Here is a 16,293-nt window from a genome sequence, read left to right as displayed (position 1 = left end):
ACAACGAGGCAGTCAGTCAGCGGGAGTGGGTTGGGACTTTAAATAAAACTTTATTCCTACTTAGAAACTGAGCTTTTTAAAAATTGTCCCAAGTTAGACCAAGTCAGTGCGGCACATCTACAGTTCTTAAATAATACCTGAGTAAAAAACAGGTTAATTAAGGAAGGAAAAATCTGTGCAATTTCCAGATGCTCCAAATTGCTGGCCAAGGATAACAGCAACTTTTAAGTTTCTCTCTTTCTCTCCCTTCCTCCTCCCATCCCTCCCTCTCTTTCTCCCTCTCTCTCTTTCTCTTTCTGACATTGCAGATATCCTTAAATGATGAAGGAGTCTTTTTTTTTTTTTTTTTCAAGCTAGTGAGTTGCTAGACCAAACCTAGGTAGGATTTTTCAGGAGCCACGAGATATGATAATGACAAACTCACCCAGACCCCTTGAAAGAATGGTCTGTCTGTTTGGGCAGGGGAAACGTCTTTCTAAAGTAGAGCTTCCATGGGACTTCCCTAGTGTTCCAGTGGTAAAGAATTCACCTTCCAATGGAGGGGACATGGGTTTGATCCCTGGTTGGGGAACTAAGATCTCACATGCCGCAGGGCAACTAAGCCTGCACGCCACAACTAGAGAGAAGCCGGCATGCTGCAACGAAGAGTCTGTGCACTGCAAAGATCCCGCATGTCACAATGAAGACCCAATGCAGCCAAAAAAAGAAAAAAAATAACAATAATAATAAAGTAGAGCTTCCACTGCACTGCTAAGAATTAAAAGAATGCCTCCTTTTTCTTCCTTCTTCTTTTTTTTTTAAAGTCTGATTTACTGAGGTATAATTTACAGTAAAATTCATCCTATCTAGGTGTATAAGTCTAAGTGTTCTAACAAATGTGTACAGTCTGATAACCACGACCAAATTCAAGATATAGAATTTGCAACATCTCCCAAAATTCCCTCACAGCTTTATAGTCAACCCTTCCTCTACCCTTGGGCAACCACTGATGTATTTTCCATCCTTATTGCTTTGCCTTTTCCAGAATGTCATATACGTAGAGTGACACAATAGGTAGCCCTTTGAGTCTGGCTTCTTTCACTTAGCATAAGGAACTTACGGTGCATCTGTGTCACTGCATGAATCAGTAGTTTGTTCCCTATTATTGCTAAGTAGTATTGTATGTTTGGATGTACCACAGTTTGTTTATTCATTCACCAGTTGAAAGACAATGGAGTTGTTTCCAGTTTGGGGCTATTATGAATAAAGCCGCGTGGAGTACAATTGCCAAATCATTTTGTGGGACAGTACCAAACTGCTTTCCAAAGTGGCTGGACCATTTCATATTCCCACCAGCAATGTATGAGAGTTCAGTTGCTCTGTATTCTTTGTCAGCACTTGATATTATCAGGTTTTTCTTTAATTTTAGTGAAGGTCTCTCTTTTAGCAGAAAAAAAAAAATGTAGCAGGAAACATTTTTTATCACACTGAACTGCTGCTGAAAGTTGAAGCAAACTTGACTCCTCTCTTCCTCTAAAAATCCACAAGCAATCCATCAGGAAATTCTAACTCTACGTTTAAAATACATTCAGAATCTGACCACTTCTCCCCATCTTCACGACTGTCTCCCTGACCTGAGCTTCTATAACTCACCTGGTTACTGTAACACTGCCTAACAGCTGATAATACCCTCACCCCTATCCTCAGCGTGCCACACTGGCCTCCTTGCTGTTCCACGAACACGCCACGCACATCCCACCAGCATCGTCTGCTCTGCTCCCCCACATACCTTCCTGTATAGCAACTCTCTTCCTTCAAGCCTTTGCTTCAATCTCATCTTCTCTATGAGGCCTACCTGATGAACACTGCAACCTGCCCTTTGCCTCCCCTAAGCCTGATCTACTTTTTCTTTTCTCCCTATTAATAACTACCCTCTGACACACTCCGTATTTTTTTTTTTATTATGTTCATTACTTACGGACATTACTTTCCCAACCCTGCCCCACCCCAGCTAGAGTATAAGTTCCATGAGTGTCAGAATCTTTTGTTTTATACAAATCGATGTATCCCAACTACATAGACAACTGCCTGGAACACAGTAGGGATAAAAATAAATAGTTGCTCCATGAACAAACTAAAAACACTGGCTTTGGCACCAAATGGAAAATATGTATGAGGCCAGATTTATAAAAAGTAGAGCCAGGGGTAGAAAATGAAATTTCTAACATGCCTATTGAAACCACAACACTTACTTTCTCCAATCGCAAATCTATTTGGGCAGCATTTGCCTTCAGAATAATACAAAAAAAATTTTTAAATACATATATATATAATATAAAATATAAAAAAGCTCTCCTGTTAGAGAAAATTGATGAAACCAACCAGGTTCATATATACAAAAATATCCTGGGACACCAACTATCTAGGTTTTTTTCTTTCTATAAACTTCTCCATCTGTGTTAAGACTGCCCCAGCCTGACTGCCGATTTTATTTTCTTAATCTAAGTTCTATTCTCATTACCCTTCCATTTCTATTTATTATCCTCAGGGAAAGAGAGAGCAGTTAATGCCAGGGCATTCTCACATCTTCCAAAGAAATGGCATAGGTGTTAATCTTGTATTTATGTTTGATGTGGGTAATGATGGCTGTGACTGGAGCTGTAGGTTTATTAATATGCAGGGCTCTCACCTCATTAGTGGCGATGTATGTTTTGAAGTTAAGCTGCAATGTTTGCTGTAATGTCGGATCTGGCCTAACAGACTTTCTCACTGTTCATTTTCTTTGTTTTTACTCAGTCAGTACATGCTATGCTCACAGGGCTCACACGAATGCTTTTTAATAAAGACAATTTTTCCACAGTAGTTTATCTTGGTGGAAGTTTCAAACAGTTTTAATAATTATTTCCTCATGTGATACCACATGTTTATCCTGAAGAAAAGATTTTCATAATTTTTCACCTAGTAATACAAAGTATAATAAACTCTCTCCCTGGCTTGATTTGGGAGTGAGGTATGCTTATTAACAGGATAAAGTGGTTAATTCTAATAACAGTTATTATATAATTAAAACATACCTGCATTACAAATATTTGATAGTTTATAAAGCACTTTCACATATATCATCTCAACCAGATCTTAAAAAGAACAAAATAAACAAAAGTAAAACCTGGTTGAATATAACATTTGATGATCCACTATGAATGGCAACTGATATACCTCAATTCCTAAAAAAATTTACAGTTTACATAATACACAAATAAACTAACCTGTACCAGACTAACAAGCTTCATGGGATGGATGGGTGGTCTGTCGCTGCTTGTTGCTCAGATTTCACTCTGCTCTACAGTCCTCATGGGGTTTGCACTATAGGAAAGACTCGATTTTCAACAGCTTGTCTGGAAGTCATTAACTATATTTTATAAATTCCACTATATATATATATATATATATATATATATATATATATATATATATATATATACACACACCTATATATACACATGTATATACCTATATATACACACATATACGTACATATATATACACATACACACACACGCACACACACACACACACATATATTTACAGCTACAAATCCAGGACCACTGTACTTTAAGGAAGCCATTTAAATGTGAGAAACAGTTTATCCTCTTTTCTCATTAGATAACTGAATATATATCCATTTCTTAATATTTTAAAATTTGTGTTCATAAGTACAAGACCCTGGTCTTTAGGGGCGGCATTTGGTAGGGAAGAAAATGACAGTCAGAGGAGAACACAGGTACTTAGACCGAGACAAAGGAGAAGGAGGCTTAGATCACTCATTAGTGCTTCTCTTTCACCATCTTTTCACTCTGTCTTCTCACAGCACTTGTACCGGGGGCTCCCCCTCCCGCAGAAGGACCACTGTCTTTGATTTGACAACGTGACACATATTCACCTAGAACTCCCATCATCATTCAAGAAAGCAAAAATGAGGATATGTGCTTTTAAGAAGGTACAGCAATAAGCTTACATAGCAAAAGTCTATAAACAAGTATATTACCTATTTAATTGCCTTAGCTGAACTTAAAAGCTCCGATCTTTAATTGAACTGATCTAAAAAGGTACAATTTTTTAATCAAGGATAAAATTAGATAGCTTTTTGGTAAACAAAAAGGCATCTTTAATCTTATTTTTACGAAATCCAAGTTATTAAATATAGACAAAACCTCTAAAATATTAAGTTAACAACTACTCAATCTAGAGTAAATTTCTCATGACAAAGCTTTACAAAATTCTTCAGGGACACCTGGCTTCTTCTACTCTTCAATAAAAACACGTACTTTTAAATCTGGAAGGTAAAAGTTTCCACAAATAACAAGGAAACTCAAAAGCTAAACATATATGTTTAATGAGGTATACTACCACAGCATACTATTTGTATAGCTGAGTACCCATAATTACTGGGGAATAACTGTTCATCTGCACTGTAATTCATTAGTCTTTCCATCTAGACAGATGCACATTCACTTACTGGTATTTATTTAAAACTGAACATATACACACTATTACATACAAAATAGATAACCAACAAGGACCTACTGTATAGCATAGGGAACTATACTGAATATTTTGTAATAACCTATAAGGGAAAAGAATCTGTATACATGTATAACTGAATCACTTTGCTGTACCTAACAACATTGTATACCTGAAACTAATACAACATTGTAAATCAATACTTTAATTAAATAAATAAATTTAAAAAACTGAAATCCCTTGAGAGGGTTAGCTGGCCCACTACCACTATCCCCACTCAGCCTCTCACAGATATCTTCATTCCATAACCAGTGGCATTTTATAGTGGTTACTCTCTGTGGGAACTGGACTGGCCAGCACAGACTAAAAAGAGAAGTACAGGCTTAGGATTCCTTTTTGAAACCTCTATGTCCAAAATCAGTCAAACCACTAAGGCCCTCATACGTCACTGATCAAAGAACCCTTCTTAGCCCAAACTGCAACCACAGCTGGGGAGAGGGACCTACCCACCTCTGAGAGGCTCTGGTCAACCACACTTGCCCACAGTGATTATAGGGTGGTTGTAGAGGACTCTGACGAACACTTTAGACTTTATTTTTAGATCCAGACATAAATCCATTTGAAACATGTCCATCAAGATGCCATTTTGAATGAAAAATTCAATTATTCCTCCAGATGAAGAGTAAAACTAAAACCAATGATTTTAAAGAAGAAAAACAAAGATGACTGCAGAATAACTGAATAGTATTTTCCTATCTACTATAGTTCTTAGTGCTACTAAGAGTCCTCACAGAAAGTTATGGCTAGTGAGAATTCCTTATAAACCAGAATTATGCTGTGTGCCCACAGTACAGGATGAGCCTAAGGATCTCTTTAATAATATTTGCAGGACTTCCCTGGTGGTCCAGTGGTTAAGAATCCGCCTGCCAATGCAGGGGACATGGGTTCGAGCCCTGGTCCAGGAAGATCCCACATGCTGTGGAGCAACTAAGCCCATGAGCCACAACTACTGAGCCTGCGCTCTAGAGCCCACGAGCCACAACTACTGAGCCCAGGTGCCACAACTACTGGACCCCACGCACCTAGAGCCCATGCTCCACAACAAGAGAAGCCACCACAGTGAGAAGCCCGCGCACCACAACTAGAGAAAGCCCATACACAGCAACGAAGACTCAACGCAGCCAAAAATTAAAAAATAAATAATAAAAATAAATTAATTTAAAAAATAACATTTGCATTTCCATGGCAAGGTCCTTTTAATGAAGGCTTTGCTACTGAGCATTGATGACTTCCTTGAGTTCCTTTGTCAAATGGATAGCAGATGTCCATAAAAATCAATAAAGTGACAAGAATTGACCACTGTGTTAATTCCTACTAAAATGGCTATAACCACTTTATGGGTTGGTGAGTGTGGGGAGGTGGGAGTACAGGGACGCAATATAAGTCATATTATGTTAACGACCATTCTCTCTTAATCTTGGAGGAGAAAATGCTCCATTTTTTCTCACCCACCAGATGTATTCACATGCTTATTTATTCCCAGGAAGAATAATACACACTCAGCTCACTCTCCCTACATCTACATTGTATACCAACTATATACTCTAGAAATAGAGTGGACTGGCTTTAAAGAAAAACTTGGTTTATGATTCCATTTAATCAGCATAAACACCTTGAAGAACTGAATTGAAAGTTCTGCTTGTCAAAATCTACATACCCTTTTCAAAAGAGGAAGGAAGATTTAAGCACAAATTTGGAATCACTAGGATATTAAAACCACCACAACAAAAAAAAAACCCTTAGTGACAGATGTGATACTACAATTGAAGACATCAGTTGTTTTCTCTCTCTCATACCTTATACCTTAAAAAAAAAACACAAAATTTTCCTTTCATCACATCTAATGTGTATGTTGCTGCATTCTCCAAATGTGCATAAAGCTAGGCTGAGCAGACGTGTAAAATTAAACAGTAGTTAGTAACATTAGGCCAACTTCCAAATGAATTCAGACATTTTGGGAATATTAAAAAATGCAAAGGGAGGTTCCTTTTGCAACATTCAACAGTTATCTGATTATTCTTCTCATGCGTTCTGTTAATAGACTAGGAGACTAATTGCTGATGCATTTACCAATCCCTTATTTAAAGTTTCACTTTCAAGGTACGTAAAGCACTCTCTTAAGGAACAGTGCATGAGGATATTTGAAATGTTAATAAAAGGAAGGGATGCAATTGTATAGAAAGTGAAGGTTTTGCAATTAACTAGAGTTAAGAAAAATAAGATCCTGTCATTTCCAAATACTATGAAACACCATTTTACATGTTTGGTAAACATGATTCACAAAAATACAATACCAAGTTTATAATCTAAATCAGAGTAGTTAAGGAAGAAAAAAAATTTTAAGTAACATTTATAAAGCAGCCATCTTACTGACTACCAAATATATCACCTGGCTTAAATATTAGATCATTTATTCACTTTAAAAATCAAGGTATAGGGAGAGCTCCCCACCCTACCCCAAATTAAGTCAGAGCTTGGAAGCTCAGTACATACCTCTATGTAAAATCTTTAAACTCCACAAATAAGTAAGGCCTTTAACGACCTAAATTGAGAAAGAGAAAACAGGACAATGATGGTTTTTATAAGGAACTTTCCACATTTAAACACATAATCATATCAGCCGTAATTTCTTCCTTCCAAAGTCTGTTAACCAACACTCATTTATTGAACACCTCCCATTTCTGTGTCAGGCGCTGTGGGGACACCGAATGTATAAGCTACAGGTTCCTTCCTTTAATGAGCTCACAGTGTTCTGAAGATAAGGTACAATGAATGAAAGAAATGGATATGTGTGCACATAATATGACCTGGAAGTCCATTGACAAAGTTCTCAGTGGTGGTGTGGGCAGAAAGGAGAGGGACAGGAAAAAGGGACAAAGATTTTCACTTATTTTCTATACTTCTGTACATGAAAAAAAATTTTTTTTAAGTCATGACATTTATGACCAAGGAGAGACATTTTTAAAAAACTTAACTAATGAAGGCAATGGGTGGACTAAAGACTGCTTCCCCTGACAGTAGTCAGGAAGGCTTTACCAAAGTGCCAGGCCCTGAGTAACAGATTCAATTGATGTGAAGAAAAGTGAAAAAAGCATCCAAGCCAAGGTAAAAATATATGATCAGTGTTGGGGCAGTGTATTCTTCAAAAATATCAAGGTTGTGGAAGACAAACACTGAGACACTGTTCTAGATTAACAGAGACTAAACAGACATGACAACTAAATGCAACGTATAATCCAAGACTGGATGCTGGACTAGAAAATTTTTTTCTTTTGGTCTATAAAGGGTATTATTGGACAACTGGCAAAATCTGAATAAGGACTGTTGATTAGATAATAATGATGTATCAATGCTCATTTTCTGATTTTGATCCATATACAGTGATGATGTAAGAGAATGTCCTTGTTCTTAGGAAATACACACCTGGAGTAATTAGGAGTAAAGGGTCATGATATTTGCAACTTATTCTCAAATGTTTCAGGAAAAAAATCTGTACATATATATTTAACCAAATGTGGTTAATTGTTAACAATTGGGGAATCTGGGTGAAGCATCTTTGGGAATTCTTAGTATTACTCTCACCAGTTTTCTGGAAGTTTAAAATAATTTCAAAATACAAAGTTTCCCCCAAATATTTTAAATGCTATTAGGGTAGGAAACAACAAAGTATATCAAGATGATGATCCTCACAAGCCAGTCTGACTGATGCAAGTATGTGTGGAATCATGTAGACAACATTGAAAGGGCAAGTAAAAGAAATAAAATGAGAAAATACAAACATCTGAGTTAGATTTTAGATTTTTTTTAATTTAACAGACTGAGTTAAGAGTAATTAGTCGAATAAGGTACTGAAGAGAACATGTTTCCAAGACCCTAAGTACAGGGGTTGTAAGTGCTACCTTCTGTATGGGAAATTTAATCATTAAAAGCTTTAAAAATCTTTATATAGAAATTGCTGTAAAAGGAGATGCATATGTTTTTATTCATACCCACTGACCCTGTATGCACATGAGTGTGAACTTACCAATTTCAAGGTTGACTATTTATAATTAGGTATCAGATACAATGAACACACCACTATTATTAAAAATTTACTGTAAGAATTTTAAGGTACCCATCATTATAGAAATTTTTAGGTGAGTCAGTAATACAAGAAAAAGAAAAACTACCATTATGAGAAGTAACTGAGTAATTTACATATCTTGAGAATGATGAAAAGAGGGTCGGAGCTAAATATGCAAGGATTTTAGTTGATCAAAAAAGACCAAGGGCAATATTAAAAATAGAAATGCCAAGGGAAAAACCCAATTTCCAAATACTAAAGGTCTAGAAGAAGATAAAATCTATATCAACTAATGCTGAGCAGAAGTTAACATATTTTAATTGTTCTCACTGAGTGGAATGTACTCTTGAAAAATTTGCTAACACATTATAATCAATTCTGTGATATATTTTTCTATTTTAAGAGAACAGAATACATATCTATAGCAAATGATTTCTTCCAGGATTCAGACTAAGTGGCATTACAATAAAACATATGTACTCTGAACAGTAAGATAGTCAAAAAAGAAAATATGAAAATAGGAATAACTAACACAGAAGGAAGAAACAGGACAAAAATATTCCCTTAAATGCTTATGAAAATAACATCAATAATAAAAACAATTTTTTCTTCGAGTAGTAGGACAAGGTCATCTTATTTAGCTGGAAGTAATCACCCTCTGAGCTCTGGAAATAGGGTTAAAGTTCTCAACTTATAAGCTTAGTTGCATATTTTAAAGCTCTCCCATTAAAGATAACTCACCACTGAAAATTAGTCCCACAGAAAATGAATAATCAGAAAACACACAGGGGAAGGAAATCCACCATATTCAGATTATCAGGCAGAGAAAAAGTAAAACAAATACTGATTTTATGATACTTGCTAAATTTATAAGTTTTGTTGGAGATTCAAAAAGAAAATATTATTCTTCTAACTTTATCAAAATAGACTACATTTTCCTTTAGAAGAAGAATAAACCATGGGGAGCTAGAAATCTGTCCACTGAAAATCTAGAGGGTATTATTGGTATTCAGTAAGCTAGGTTTCACAATGACTTGACAACGCCTTGACACTAAAAGTGCTTATATCTGCTGTCAGTCACTCACTCCTTGACATGTCAAGTGCACAGCCTTTCAGGGACAACTTCAATCAACATTAGCACTCAAAATACAGTACACAGTGTCACTGCTTCAGAAATGAGAGGAAAAATAAAATGTGTTAGATGGCAGGGAAAGGCAGAAAGGCATTCCTCTTTATAGGAGACCAGATTCCAGCGGAAAGTAATAAAAATCACTGAGCAAGCTCTAAGGCTGAAATCAACCAGTTTATATGGATTTCTTTTTCTGGGAAAATATTCTTTTGCCATACATCCATCAAGAGAAAATTTGAACAACATACCATAAAGGCTGACAGGGGTCTATCCTGTAATGAATGTTGGATCTGTGGACCTGTATAGCATGCCAGACTATTAGAACCTGGAAAATAAAGTTACTTTGGGGAGGAAGAGATGCCTAGATGTGGTTCTAAGACATGAAAAGAATCTGAAGCAGTTGTATGTGTTACTCTAGTATTCTCTCATTCATACTTCTCTTTTTTACTTTTAAACCTCATTCTCCCTTTCATTTCTTCCTCTTCTTTTTTCTCATTTTCTTAGGAAAGCAGAGTGAAAAGGTATGGGGCCTGGAGTCAAACTGCCCTGGGTTCTAATTATTACTGACTAGCTACATGATATCTCTAGGCAAGCTGTTTAACTTTTCTACACCTCATCTTGCACTTGTATAAAATATGTACAATCATCTGTAGAGTTACTGTGAAGGGTAAATGACATAATATTTGTATATAAAACATTTATCAATGATTTTCATAAAGAAGTACTCAATATACACCTATTTCCCTCCTCTCTCCTGATTCTGTTCCTTCTGACTTGGCAAAAGAACCCATGTGCTTCCTTGGCCTCCCTGAGGGAACTCAAGGGAATGATGTTGATGCTGTCTTCAGAACACTAGAGGAGTGATGGTCAAGGATACAGGGAACCCAATCAGGCTGTGAGAACATTTACTTTACAAATCATGTCCTACAAACCATCAATCTGCTAGTCTTATTATTTTGATTGGTAGAACCCTTCCACTGGTGTTTGTTAGTTGCAGCAAAGGATTATCCAACTCTGTAGTCTACTAAAATTTCATTAAAAAAACACACTTTGGAAGTATTATACAAGCTTAGGCCCTAGCAGAGTTTATAAAAAGTAGCAGATGAAGAGTAAAATTATCAAAACCATTTTTTTTTTTTTTTTTACTCTGGCCACAGGCAATTTTCATTACTATGACCTGATAAGCCATAAAAGCTGGTGATATTGGACACATTTTAGAAAAAAAAAAAACCAGCCTCCTTTTTTAAAATGTAAGGGTTAAATGCAAATAATGCTTTGGGCTAGCACTTATTTCAAATGCCTTTCACTAAAATCACTGTCATATTTTCAATTAGGTAAGCCCTGCATTGAAGCTGGATTTTTTTTTTTTTTTTTTTTTTTGCTGACTCCATTCACTTCACAGGCTTCCCACTCCAGTAGAATTGAAAAGACCGATGGCCTTGTGTGGCTGCCCTACACAAGAGGGAGGCAAGATTTATGAAGCCCAGGAAGAACAAGCTCCTCTACTGAAGAAGGCAGGTTCCTATTTTAGCCAAGTTTGATAGATAATTGAGTATAGAACTCATACTTTTTGCTTTTTCAATTGGTATCCCTCCTTTTTTTTTTTGCCCTTTAATATACATGTTTTCAAATTTTAGAGCTAAGAACTGCCAAAAGCCACAAAGCATTCATTCCCCCCTGAGATTAAAAGAGGAAATGAAATATTTTTATTTTCATCTAAAATAGTGCTTTAAGTAGTCAAATTTCATACTCATCTACCTAAACATGTAGATTAGAAGCTACTTAGCAGCAATAGCATCAGGAAAGAAAGTTCTCATCACCCTGGGCAGTTCTCACTAATAATTAGAAAGAAAAAAGGAAAGCTGTGAATTACAATGAACTAAGACTAAATAAGTGTCCATGTTGGATTAAAGGGTTTGTGTTGTCAGTCTGATGTATAATGAATGTGAAAATCAGTCATTTAATTAAATAGTACATGGTATAATCACTTTGTTCTGCACTAAACTGCTTAAGTTATCAGAGCACCTTTAGTTTAGCAACTGTTTACTATTACACCACCCACGACTTCTCTTAGACACTGTTTAGCCTATGTTATTCCAAATTTGAAATCTGGAGTTTATATAGTAATGTTAGTTTAGTTGATATAGTTCATCAGTTTAAATTAGTGAATATAGAAAAAAGGAAATCACAAAGGGTATAAACTCCAGATATACATGGTGAAAAAATTAAAAACCAAGTACATAAAAAGTCTGAAAAAATCTTTAAGACTAAAGTACTATTTTCTTATGGATCGTTTTATTTTAATAATTTAGGCTTTAAAAGTATTTTCTAATCATATGCCTATAACTACAAAATGTCCCTAAAACAGCTTTCTTTCTGAAGATCGTGGAAATTTTACTGGTTAACAAGAGTAGTAAGGTCCCTGCAAACACATGAAACTAGAACAGGTCAGAATATGCAGGAAATTCCCTGGCAGTCCAGTGGTTAGGACCCGGCCCTTTCACTGACAGGGCCCAGGTTCGATCCCTGGTCAGGGAACTAAGATCCCGCAAGCCACACGGCGTGGCCAAAAAAAAGAATATCCATAAGCCTGAAAACTATCATGTGTCTATGTCATTATTGTAGGTTGGTCTATGAAAAGAAGAAAGGAAAAAAATGATAAGAGAGTTAAGAAAGCCCTGGCAGTCAGCATGGATTGAAGAAAAAGAAAAAAAAAATCCTGAGGATATAAGGAGAATAATGTTTGACTATAGAGATTAAATCACCCAAATTTCATAGAGTTGAAGCCATATACTCACCGCCACTGCAATTCTTCCAAGGACATGCTCTGGAATTTTTCTATATACATCCAAAGATCCCCCTGTAGAAACAAACATGTTGTGTTACAACAAATGAAACTACTAGAAAAGTGCACTGGGCCTCTCCTCTGTGGATCCATTGTGAGACTTCTTTTTCTCTACTGACATCATGCATTGGATGTCTAGAGTAAAATTAGCTTTTTAGTCCAATTTTATCAATATTTATGACATAATCATACTTCCAGATGAAGCATAACTAGATACTTTCATTTTATTCTCAAGTGTATAATCACATACATGTAAAAACTGAAGGAACGTAGTGAAGGACAGGCTAAGAATCTGTACTTTATGTAAACTTAAATACATACGCAAAACTAAAGATCAATAGGACAATCATATCTAGGTATCTAGCTTGTGTTAACAGTTTTCTCAAAGGTAAACCAGGACCCTATCTTAGAATTTTCATATTAACCAAACAAAAGCTGGTGCGTATAAAGTTCAAAATACACATAAAAACTAATAAAGTAAAATAGTAATGTTAACATCTATCTAAATGAATGTTACCCTTCAAATTAGGTACCATGACAAGCAATCAACATATTCCAAAGATACTATCTTAGAACAAAATGGTTTTTTCTTTCTTGGAAATTCTCTTTGATACAATTTTGAAAACCACTTTATGAGGCTAAAAAAAAAACTCCTTATGTCATAACATTTTTTCACTAAAATGGTATTCACTAACATCCTTCACCTTTACCAAATTCAGCTTTTGGTGGTTTCCAAAAAACAAAATCACTAGATTGTGAACATGATAAAGGCAGGGGTCATGTTGTTTGTTTTTAATTTTCATCAACCTAGAAATCAGTACAACTAACAGAGAGTACGTATTCAATAAATATCTGTCAGATGAATAAATAAATAAATTTAAATCGCCATGAATTTTACCAGCTAGGTTAAGTTGCTCTGAAAACAGTTTCAAAAGAAGGGACTGCAAACCATTTGCAGCAACAATAATATCATTAAAATAATGGCATAACTTCCCCAGGAAACTATTTCAAAGGAACCAGTATTCATTTGGAAGTATAAATTTGAGTATGTTTGTTAAATTTTTAATCTTGATTTTTAATCAAGTAGTATAAGAATTTCAGGAAGATATGCAAAGAACCACTACTTTACTCACATTAATGATATGATTATATGAGAACTATTTTAACCACATGTAATAACCTTTCTTTGAGTCAAGGTGAGGTGTACAGTCTTTCAGTTCCATAAAGGAATTATCCAATATATTTGAGAAACAATTTTTGTTTCTATCAGAGGCTAAAAATTCATATTTAACAGTTTTACCACTAGATGCTTTATAAGTATGCCTCGTAAGATGTTGACATGGAGCATATTATCCTTTTCAAATGCAGTTAAGTCTATTTTGCAAATATAAATATTTTTATGTCAAGTTTTCCTAAAGCTGAACAGAGAAAAAATTATTTTTCCCTGTAAAAAATATTATACCAATATATATTCCATATATATAAAGATACTGGTTTTGTATTTATCTTGTTTAAAGCAGGAAAATGATCACTTCTTTCATTAACTTTGGCTTGTAGTTTCCAGATTCTGACAAGAAGCTGGAAAACCACAGTGTTAGTAAACCTTATGCTTTGGTTCTGGGTGCTACCAGGAAGAGAATGAAAAAAAGACACTTCTGCAATGAGGTGAGCCATCTTTATTTACTAAAATGGCATTTTTATTATAGATGCAAGAAAAGTGAAAACACGGTAGAAAAAACATTTCATGTTCTCATTGATCTTTCAAATGAACTGGCAGTTGCAAGGATGAACAATCTCAAGAAGATCAAGCTTTACATGGTGGTATTTGGAATCCTCAGAAATGTAGTTTAGTGGGCCAATCCCTTATGAAGTGAACAGCTTGAGTGGCTCAAAACTAGGAGGTGCAAATCTATTCACATACACTGCTAAGAAGTGCTAAGAGAAGATTTATTTTTACATAGGCTATAAATCAGGGCTTAATTAGCTAAATGGATAGTAGTCAACAAGCTAAATCAAAAAACCAAAGATTACATTACTACCATTATTAGTGGAACAAGCCAAAAAAGAATCCCATTTTGAGGTAATTCACTGATTTTTCTAAATATCTATTTAATCTCAGTTATATCCCACTCTCCTTAGCTATCCATATGGGTAAATCTTCACATAGCTGGCTTTGTGTCATCACAGATTTATCCCGTCCTTGACATAATCATTAGAGAGAGATACTGTCGGAGGCAAAAAAAAATTGTGGCAGATCCACTTAGAATCAATAGTTCCTACTAAGCCGGATGAGTTCTCATGCAATTAAAATAACTCTTTATCAGGCTAAAAATGGCAGAGGGTTTTCAGTTGAATTTTTACTGAGTTTTACAATCATTTCTATCCTATAGGCCTAGGCAATCTTTAGACTCATCAAATCATCAAACATTAGTGCTGGAGGGACCTTAAAGATCAGCCCAATGACTTTATTTGACAGAGGAGGGAAACTGAGTCCAGAGAGGTGGGTGTTCTAGTCACAGCCACGAGTCAGTTGATGCCAGAACTCGGAAAAGATCTGAACCTTTGAACTGCAAAGATCTAAAAGGTTTCCCCATAACATCACATAGCTTGAGAATCACACGTGAACTTTTTAGTCTCACTGCAATGTGATATTACTATGTGACACATACTCAGAGAGACAGTTTAATCTTAGCTGAGGCATTGGTATTCAAGGCATACAGATACTCATTTATCTGTTGAATGGTTGCTTTGAACCTTCTCCTCATGATTCCAAGGTCACTGGTTTACTCTCTGTGACCTGTCACTTCCTCGGGTTCCCTGGCCTCAGATCATCCCTAGCCAGTCATTTCCTTGCATGCCACTATCCACCACGGGAACCGGGAGGAAGAGTGCTAACAGAATAGCAAAAAATCCATGTCAACTGCCAAACAACTACACATTTCTGTTGATGAACTGGGGGTATCATCTTCATGTATTTAAGCCAAAAGAACTCATGGGGTAAGGTCTGTGCTTATCCTAATACAGGGCTACAATATAAAGTAGTGTCTTGCATGTGGGATAAACAGATATGTAGTAAATGAACAAGCAACATTAGTTTCATATTCATCCCAACATTTTCCTTAAAATGATCATGATTATTATTAATACTAACAAAATTGAAATCTGGAGCCACAAGCAAAAATTTCAGAAACTCTCTTAGTCTCTTCCAGTTGAAAAAAATAAAGAGCCATTTCTTTCTTTGCAACATGGGTTTTGGGGGAAACAACTTATTCCCATGATGGTAATCCAAATACATGTACACAGATTCTGAGATGCTATATTTGGGTATTTCTGAGTGAATTTAATTTTGACTTAATGAGAAGGCCTATCACATCACTCCCCTACTTGAAACCTTCCAATACATCCTAACAAATTCAGACTGAAACATAAATTCCTCACCATGACTTACAAGGCCTACACAATCTAGCTTCTGCCTATTTCTCTGGCCTCCTGTCTGGCCCCAGGTCCTCTCATCACTACTCTCAAGTCACCATGGCCTTCCTGTGGGGCCTGATTACACCAAGCTTGCTTCCCACCTTAGAGCATTTATACTTGATCCTCTGCCTTGAAGATCTTCCCCATGACCTTCCCTGAGCTGGCTCACCGACATTAAAGTCTCTGCTAAAATGCCACTCCCATAAAGAAGCCATCCCTTGG

General features: G+C 35.9%; 1 protein-coding gene across 6 annotated transcripts in view; it reads right to left on the bottom strand.

Moving 5' to 3' along the window:
* Positions 1-16,293, bottom strand: part of MAP2K5 (mitogen-activated protein kinase kinase 5) — a 263,618-nt gene that overhangs the window by 146,067 nt on the left and 101,258 nt on the right. For all 6 annotated transcript variants that reach the window (XM_082383386.1, XM_082383387.1, XM_082383388.1 and 3 more), the window contains 2 exons: positions 12,551-12,612; positions 7,054-7,102 (listed from right to left, as the gene is read on the bottom strand). In XM_082383386.1, coding sequence (XP_082239512.1) covers positions 7,054-7,102; positions 12,551-12,612 — 111 coding nt within the window. The remainder of the gene's footprint in view (positions 1-7,053; positions 7,103-12,550; positions 12,613-16,293) is intronic.

This window comes from Balaenoptera borealis, assembly GCF_965194805.1.
Source record: "Balaenoptera borealis genome assembly, chromosome: 3".
Lineage (NCBI taxonomy): Eukaryota > Metazoa > Chordata > Mammalia > Artiodactyla > Balaenopteridae > Balaenoptera > Balaenoptera borealis.
The sequence above is the reverse complement of the archived record's forward strand: the minus strand, read 5'-3'. Positions and strand labels throughout refer to the sequence as shown.